We start from the raw sequence: 9,987 nt of genomic DNA on the forward strand, positions 1-9,987 counted from the left end.
CCGAAAGATTACAAAAGTGTTTACAAACAAGTTTGATGGTCCATATTACAGTTGGGGTTGTGTTCCGAATGCAAGAAGAGAAGGTTACTTCTTGGAATTCGCGGTAAACTTCTACTCCTTTCAATTTGATTTCTGTATTTATAATTTTTTTTCTTGGTTTTTTTTACACTAACACTAGTCTTCTTTTGTAGAAAACACACACCTGGGATCCCTCTCTAACCGGTGTGGTTCAAGCAAAGTTCTATAGCATTTGTCAAAACCGTATGAAAGACATGGTTTCCAAGGCAGCAGCTCAGCGAGAGGAAGTGAAACCGAGGTGGATTGAGAGAACTCTTTGGAAAGAAACGTGTGACTATTGGAACACAGAAGAAGCCATGGCAAAGAGTGCAACCACTTCAGCAGCTCGAATGTCTGACCGTAATGGTCTTGGCCCTCACAAGCATGTATCAGGGCCGAAGTCTTACTTACAAATCGAACAAGAGATGGTGAGTTATCCTTTTCATTGTTTAATAAGTTACATCAGATGGTTCATTATCTAACCTTTTCATTGTCTAACTTTTCAGGAAGTGGAATTGGGAAGACCGCCAACTATTCCTGAAGTTTTCATCAGGACTCATACCAAAAAAGATGGGACTTTTGGGGATAAGAAGGCGCAAGCAATTCATGAGGCATATAAGAAAAAAAAGGGAAGCTAAGTTGGCTGCTCTGGACAATGACGACCAAGCTGATGGTACATCATGTCGATCGGAGCTATCTCACGAGGAGGATGATGAGCTCTTTCTTCAGGTAATATTGCTTCTTTCTAATATGCTATTAAGTTTTTCATTGGTAAGTAATAATGTTAACTTTTTCTCTGTTTTGTTATGCAGTCTACTTTCATAAGCGATAGAGGAACATATTTTGGGGTTGGAAGCCTAGGGAGTTTCATCAACGGCAAGCGGAAGTTCCCTGGAAGCTCTTCTAATTTCACAAGCCTGCAAAAACATCTTGAAGAAGCTAACCGCAAAATAGAGCAACAAGCAGCTCTACAAGCAGAGCGTGACGCAGAGGCTTCACGGGTTGCAGCTGAGGCTTTACGGGTTGCATCTGAGCAACAAGCAGAGATCTCACGCTTGGTGAGCTTCCTCAAGACTAACCCAAACTATGTCGCCTTCCTCGAGTCTCAAACCAACGACCCAAACCTTTTTGATGTTCAAAATTAGGTTCCTTCACTATCCCTCCTTCCTTTATGATTATGAAAACTTTTGTAATATTTGTGACTTGTACTCTTGTTATGTTTGGATGTTTTCTACAACTACGATGTTGGATGTAAAATTAAACTTATGTGTTTGTTTAATTTCATGTTTGTTATGTTTTAGTTATAGTTTTCATAATCAGTTTTGGTATTACAAAATCAAATAATTTGTTTTTACCATAATTTTTTTAAAAAACATGATAATTAAACAGTCGTAAAACAGTCACCGAAACATACACAAAACAGTAACTAAAACAGTCGCAAATGAGTAACCAGATCAGTCGCTAAAGCGTTGCAAATTCAGTCGCAACTTTAGCGACTGTTTGGCGAGGGAAGAACGACCATAATTATCAGTCGCCAATTAGTAGCTCCGTGTCAACTGTTTGGCGACTGATTATTTTAGCGATGCACTGTTTAGCGACTACGTATGTCAGTCGCCAATCAGTCGTAACTAAGTAGTTTACGACTGTTTAGTGACTGTTTTTGTAGTAGGCAAATCCATGTTTTCTTGTAGTGACTAACAATTATTTGTTTAGGTTGCTGAAGATGGCGAGTAGAAGTTAACTTCATCGTGAAGTCATCTGGAATTTCCGTAGCAATAATTTGTCTCTGTAATAAAATATTAGAGATTATCCCACGTGTTCAAGTCGACATTATTAAAGAGTAATACTTAACTATCATTTACTCGTAAGACCATTTTATGATACTCCTCTTCTTAACCAAGCACCAACAGCTAGAGGATGATGAGTCAAATTTCGGGGTCAGTTTCCGATACAAATTCGCAAATACAAATTACTGTTCCAATCTGCAACTACTGCGGTAGATCGACGATAATTGTGAGATCATGGACAGATGAAAATCCGGGAAGAAATTTCTTTAGATGCACTGTTCATGGGTTTTCCCATTGGTCAGACGCAGAACCGTCACATGGTTGGCAGAGGCGGAGCTTATTGGATGCGAGGGATGAGATCTGTCGGTTCAGAGAAGAAACCAAGGTACTTAAAGAATCTATAAGAGAAATGAAAGAACAAGTTGTTAACGGTTTGGTGAACTCTGGGGTGGTTAACACATATGAGGAAGACAAGAAGAAGTTTGAATGTAATTTACTGGCAGCCAATGAAAGGGAAAAAATGCTTTGACAATTCTTGGTTTGGTCTTGGATAGGGTTCATTGTTGCNATGAGTCAAATTTTGGGGTCAGTTTTTGATACAAATTCGCAAATACAAATTACTGGTCCAATCTGCAACTACTGCGGTAGATCGACGATACTTGTGAAATCATTGACAGATGTAAATCCGGGAAGAAATTTCTTCAGATGCACTGTTCATGGGTTTTCCCATTGGTCAGACGCAGAACCATCACATGGTTGGCAAAGGCGGAGCTTATTGGATGCGAGGGATGAGATCCATCGGCAGAAAGAAGAAATCAAGGTACTTAAAGAATCTATAAGAGGAATGAAAGAAAAAGTTGTTAACAGTTTGGTGAACTCTGGGGTGGTTAACAAATATGAGGAAGATAAGAAGAAGTTTGAATGTGATGTTATGGCAGCCAATAAAAGGGAAAAAATGCTTCGAAAATTCTTGGTTTTGTCTTGGATAGGGTTCATTGTTATCATGGCCATGTGTCTTGGGATGTGTATGAAGTAGGTTGCAGAAGAAGTCTCTTGGTTAACTTCAATCATATGTCTACTAAGCTTTCGTTGTACGCTACTTATGTTTACTAAGCTTTCGCTGTAAGCTACTTGTTTTTTTTTTTTTAAGTTTTTTTTTGCCATCTACACTCTTTCACTCTGTTTTAAGCTTAACGTTTGAAGTTATATATATGAAACGAAAAACTGACCAAAAAATACCAATATCCCACATATAACTAGTAGACAACAAGAACAATCATCCTTACACATTAGAGTTTTAAAGGAGGATGATATAAAAAATATCAAGATCCCGCCCATCATCAGAGTTTAATCAGTAGGATCCCACCCACAAAATATAAAGATCCCCCAACAGAAACAAAACATCATCCTACATCATCCTAATTAGTCATACATAATTAAAACACGAGTTTAAGTCTTTCAAACAAAGTTTATAGTTAGTCTCGGATTGGGGGAGGATCATAGAGCCCAAAGTCGTCCATGTAGTTCTCCTCATTTGGTCCACGGCATTCAATCTCGTGAAATAAGTCACAAGCCATCTTCTCCCTTATCCATGTGATGTTTGCGTCGCACAAAGTAGTAGGAAAGGTTATCCCAAGAGCATGAAATTCTATGTACTTCAAAGTATACACACCACAGTCACCTGCCTTCCTGTTTGGAGGCACTCTCTTTGTAACCCGCTCATGAGTGAACTTCTCGTACGACCACATTTGCTTGTGATCAGGGCTGGCTAACTCCCGCAGCACGTAGGGAACCAACACGGCAATAGGCTCGATGGTAGATGCAAGCTCTTCGTCACTGGTGACACTCGGGATGCTATCCCAGACGACGATGTGTCTCATGGGAATCGATATCCACAAAGCTACCCAGTGCATAGACTTCACGTTTAAAGGCGCGTATAAGTCGTCCACTTCCAGACCCCATTGCTTGTTAGTCTGAGTATACGGTGGATACTCCCCTGCGTGGTAGCTGAAGGCACCGGCCGGCAACAAGTTCCCAGATCCATTAGCATGTGCCTCAGAATTAACAAAGTCAAGGTACTTCGTTGTCCACAGATGAGTGAACATAGCTTTTAGGAAAGCCACTCTACTCATTTTAAACCTCTCAGGATGTTGTGCTTGTCGATGTCTCAATAGATTCGACCCCGCATCCATGTGCTGGATAACCACATGGATTTAAAACGAAGTTATATAATATTGAAGACTGGAGTTTTCTAGTATACTTGAAGTAGAAGTTTTCTAGTAGACTTACCGAATCTCGTAACCACACTGTTTTTGTCTGCAGTTCGTACCACCAAAGACAACTTTGGGATTTCTCTGGGACCTTGTTCTTGTACGTCCTGCGGGTGATGAATGGTTTGGATACATATAAGTTACTAGAGTTTCAAAAAATAGAATTTTTGAAACATACCATAAAATTTAGTAGACTTACGGATCTTTCTTTAAGAAATCACGCAAAACCTTCTTCAACNGTTGAGAAAATACCATGTTCACATGCGATTAAGGCTGCCAAGTCAAGCGGATGGCATATGTCTGTCGTAGTCGAAGCTTACTATAAAAAAGATTATGTCTATGCGTCGGCTAACATCATGTCCAATGTCGAGCACAATCCAATTGGGCCAGATATCCGATGTATACCTCCCATACCAAAGCGGAAGCATGGGNCAAGTCGGCAGCTGTTGGGATTTCCGTGCGAATAAACACAGGTGGGTCTCACTTAGTGTCAGATGATTTAGAGCTGACTATCTTTGGCACCTTCGTATCCGTACGAGTAACAACTGGAGATGGTTTCGGGGTCTGAGATTGACCTGGCTTGTTCTGCAAATTTTCCGATTTAAAAGTTACATGATCATTTATGAAAATNAGAAGTCTCGTTGGCTAACATGGCTAGAACTGTCACGTAAAAATGGGAGAAAGCCGAAGAAGTCTCATAAGCAATATGCTTGTTCAAAATGCAGACAGCCTGGACATACTCGACCTCATTGTGTAAGTAACAATCCCACTTGATACATTTTTTACGTTTTGTATATGTTCGTCAGTTACACTACACTACAAGAAAACATGGAATTGCCGACTGCAATTTGCGACTTAAAACACAGTCGCTAAATTTAGCGACTGAATTGCGATTGTTTTGCTACTCAATAGCTACACAAATAAAACAGTTGCCAAATAGACGTTAATTCGATACTAATTTATAATGTCGCATTTTAGTCGCCAATTTGCGACTAATTTGGCGACCGGTTTTTCAGTCGCCAATAGTTGCGACTAAGCAGCTACTATTTAGCGACCGATTTATTTAATTTGGGCCTTAAACCAAATTTTGTCCGTAAGAAAACGGCCCAAAGCCAAATCAATCTCATCTTCATTCTGAGAAAACCATAATCCCTCATTTCTCTTCTTCCCCGGGAAAACCCTTGATCTCAATTGCTCTCAATCGAGAATCCTAAATCTTCATCCCTTTCTTGTTTCTCTTTTGTTGTTGATGGCCGGAGTAAAGAAAAGAGGAGGAGGAAGAAGAAAATCCTCAAATCCAACCGCTGGAACCTCACAACCGGCGAATCGAAGACCAGACACTGATTCTCAGGGAATCCCTGTCCCAATCCTCCAGCCTCCAGCGAGACCGATGCCTAATTACGGAGACTATCCACCTCCGACAAACCTGTTCGAGAACTCGAGGAGCTTTCTAGGATCATCANGCCTCTTTCGTACCAGTTACATCTCCCTTCATTTTGGTAAGATCCAAAGCCAGGCTTTCAATCTTCTCATTCAACATGTCAAACCGCAAATCACAACTGTTGAAACCGTCTCTCATCTTATCGAGCAGAGCTGCTCCCAACATGCCAAGCTCATCTTTAATAGAATCCAAAATGTTGATTTCCAAGTCAGTCGAAGGACCTGGACAATGCCTCTTCCCACTTGGTTTACCAAATTTACCGGCTCTCTGATTCGATCCCTTTTCTTCAATCTTAACCTTCGGATTGTTGGATTCATAAATACCAACCGTCTGCCACAAACCTCTCCCCCACTTCCATGGACCAAAATCCCCATTGAATGCTCTCAAAATGTTATCAATCTTGTCATCTGCTTCATCGTCTTCCCAAACAGGACTAATCATGCCACCAATGGTTTCTGAAGTTAGTCTACAATTTATATAAAATAGTATACTAGTTCAAATCTAACACAATAGGGTTACCGACTCATCTAATATCGTAGATAAACTATAGAAAAATCACAGAGATGCATACCTGTTTTAGAATATGCTCTTTGACATATTTTCTACCGTAAGAACCGCGGTAAGCAAGCAACGGTGGACTTGGATTGTTCAGCAACGGTTCCCAAATTAATTTGGCAAAATTAGGCATAGATTCGTACACCCATATCTACAGAGGTTCGACAAATCCGTCTATGGTGTAACTCTGCTTGTTTAAGTCCTTCTCCTTAACAGACTGGATCAGGTTCTTGAAAGCAACTCTTCCCCAGGGATAATCAAGAAATCCATCTAAATCCATGACTAGCCTAGCCATATTTAGACGGGTGGGCGTTGATGGTTTCCTAGCTTCTATAAATCCAGCGTAGATGGATAAATAACCCAACCTAACACGTTCTATTCTATCCCAGTCGTTTGAGTTCTTACATGCTGCGACCAGTTGCTCAATACTCGGACCACTGACTAAATTGACTCCAAGCTTCTCCCAAAACTCTTCCATCTCGTCTGAAACCTCAACATGTGGCTGCTCCAACGACTCGACATCTTCACAGTTAAGTCCAGTGATGTCTTCAAACTCATTCAAAGAAAATCGTAAAGGGTTAGATCCAACCAGACTCCAGATCTTGTACTTTTTGTTGCAGACTATATGTAAGGTGAGCATATGGTGAACCAGTCAGGAAGCCCATTCGAATTGGAGACAGTAGAACTGTAACAAGACACTCAGTCGAGATTGATATATCTCCTCCCATTCATCCGGCTCGAGAGCTTTGTACAGTTCATCAAACAGCTTCGTATCGTTGCTGTAATAGCTGATGCTTTTTTGAGGAAGCGGCTCATCACCTTTCGTGTAAAACCTCGAGGAAATTCTGGTCTTCTCTCATCCATTATGCAAGATAAGATTAGGTTTGGCGGGGAAATTAAAAAACGAGAGATTGAGAAAGAGGAAGACTAATCCAATAAGTCTATGCGTCAAATTGGAAAAGAAGGCTACTATCGAATTGCAAAAGAAGTCAACCTTCAGTTTGATCGAAGAGGACAACGGCGGCGAAGACGATGCGGCGAAGATGAAGCTGAAGCGGCTAGGTTGAAGAATACAGAGTTCATCGAGATCTGGTACAAATAAGTTAAACAAAGTAAGTAAACTGACAATCCGAAAGATAGAGATTTAGGTTTAACATGAACCAAAAAATTTCGAAAATCAACCATTAGTGATAAGCGATAGAGATAAGCGGAAGAGATAAGCGGAAGAGAAGAGTTTTCTAGTTCCTTATGAGGAAGAATTAAGATAACTATCCTTTGTTATCTCGGTTTTTAGGTTGTATAAAATTACAATAATTATAATAATCCCGGTTTTATAAAACCAAAACCGTTTTATTAGAAACAGTACTAGAAAATTATAAAGAAACCGATTAAAACCAGATCCTGCTTATCGGTAAATTAAACATATAAATATTACGGCCAACTAACGTCAAATCAATTTATACCTTGTAATGATTATGTTGACGACTTCTCTGGCAGACTTCTCCACGGGAAACTGAACAGTCTGCAAATCCATCAAATCAAATTAATTTTTGTACTATTATGCTGAAGACTTATCAAGTAGACTTCTTTCTGGGGAAACTAAAAAGTACTTTAAACTGCAAATCCATCAAATCTAATTAATTTTTATACTATTATGCTGATGACTTATCAAGTAGATTTCTTTCTGGAGAAACTAAAAAGTACTTTAAAACTGCAAATCCATCAAATCTAATTAATTTTTGTACTATTATGCTGAAGACTTATCAAGTAGACTTCTTTCTGGGGAAACTAAAATGTACTTTAAACTGCAAATCCATCAAATCTAATTAATTTTTGTACTATTATGCTGAAGAATTATCAAGTAGACTTCTTTCTGAGGAAACTAAAACGTACTTTAAACTGCAAATGTATCTAATCAACCAAATTAATACAGGGACAAAAGTTGTGTGTGAATATAGAATTCTACACTTATAAGTATAAAGTGATATGATATAGAATCTTTCTAAGAATTACACAAACGTGAATGATATGATGAAGTGAAGTGATATAGAGAAAGTTTCAATTACCCAACCGTGATCAGTCTCCAATTAAGCGTGGATGATTTATATTGGCCGATACAAGTACTGAAAGACTTTCAATCATCAATTCTCCGTCGTGAAGATGAACTACATACTATTTTTTTTAAAGAGAAAATAAATGATTCACTGATAACTTTTTTGGTTGCAGTTTTATAATCAAAAGGCCCCGGGCTGGTTTATATATACGAGACGAAACGGTTACAATGAACAGTTACATAATTAATAACGTAAACCGTCGCGTCGTAAATCAATAACGAGTAGACTTCATCGACTGACTTCTTAATGTACACATGAGAAGTCTACTAAATAGGTCAAATAATGAAGTCAACGATATCGTCCAAATATTACAGAAACTGAAGCAAGTTAACAGATTACAGACATAAATACGTCATTCAAACAAACAGACACGATAAAGAGAGGTTTACAGATTTTAATTGAAAGATCTACGAAGCAAAAGAGATTAATACAACAATTAAGATTATACTGGCGATTAAGACATTCTCGACCACCCCGCATACACGACGAATTGATAGACGTAATTCCTTCATCTGATCTTTCACCTTGTCTAGCTCCTTCTGAACCCATAGCATTTCATCATTTTCCTGGATGGTTGTAATAGAATCCCTTTGGTCAGCAAGTTCACCTCTCATTGCTTGAAGTTCTTGCATAATAGCCTCATCCCACCATTTCATAATATGGTCCTCCATCCTATACTGTACCATAGAAATAAATATACCATAAGAATATTATCTATACTCAAATAATAATTATATCAAACGAATAAACCATCATACAATCTAACAACCTCATGGTTATTGCATCCAAAGAAAATCCTTCCAGGATTGTCAGCTGTGGTGGAACATTTCATAACGGTTTCCCTTCCGCAGAAACATTTTTCAGGAATTCCAACTGTCAGGCCAAGAAAGCTTACTTCGGGTGGACCTTCACTCCATACTTGCAAAGAACTAGAAGATGGCTGAGTGTAGCTGTGTAACCCCATATCTGTGTGCAAAATGAATAAAAAACTATGAGAACATATATATTTCGAACAAAATTAGCTAAAGCGTTACAAAAGCAAATAGCTGACGATAAATGATGAGAATACTTATCTGAGATGTCCTTCAGTTTTGAATACGATAAATGATGAGGATAGAATCTGAATTTTCGAGAGCAACAATATCAGAATTTTAGAGAGAGAAATTGTGGAGAGAGAGAAAGCACATACAAACTAGGGTTGACTTACATAAAGAAGTATTTATATGGTTACCAAATCCGGTTAGATTAAAATCAAGGAATCGGTACGCATTCGGGTTGGTTCAGCTATCGGTTTGGTTAAATTGTCGGTGAGCTTAAAATAATATAATATTAATAGTTGATGGCATAAGAAAGTCAACCACCAATAGTCTACAGAGAAGTCTACTTAAGCAAACCCTATATCAAATAATTTTAACCTAATCAGCCTTTCCTCCCTTAATTTGACTATTTTATATGTAAATTTATTTTATTACAATTGAGGAAGTCTATGTGGTTATAATTTGGTCAATAGGTTTACCAAATTATTTTTTATATTTTTTAATTAAAATTTAACCTATAATTAAGGTGTAGACATACTTTTATGTCTTCCGTTTGAAGTCAATTTGAAATCAACCGTAAAGATATCTATTGCAGACTTCCTCGGATTAAATCTGTCATTTCGGCTTCTGTTTTTTGTTTGGTCGTAAGGGAGTCAACTGTAATTTCAGCATCCTTAGTGGTTATATTTCTCAAATATCGAATATGGGGTCTACGATTTCATTCAA

The 9,987-nt window shown here is 38.4% G+C and overlaps 1 protein-coding gene across 1 annotated transcript; it reads left to right on the forward strand.

Moving 5' to 3' along the window:
* LOC104747238 lies at positions 477 to 1,349 on the forward strand. Its single transcript, XM_010468836.2, has 3 exons — positions 477 to 485; positions 564 to 786; positions 870 to 1,349. Exons 2-3 carry the CDS (start codon positions 628 to 630, stop codon positions 1,200 to 1,202), a joined length of 492 nt encoding a protein of 163 aa, XP_010467138.1. The 5' UTR covers positions 477 to 485; positions 564 to 627; the 3' UTR covers positions 1,203 to 1,349.

Source organism: Camelina sativa, chromosome 15 (genome assembly GCF_000633955.1).
Source record: "Camelina sativa cultivar DH55 chromosome 15, Cs, whole genome shotgun sequence".
NCBI lineage: Eukaryota > Viridiplantae > Streptophyta > Magnoliopsida > Brassicales > Brassicaceae > Camelina > Camelina sativa.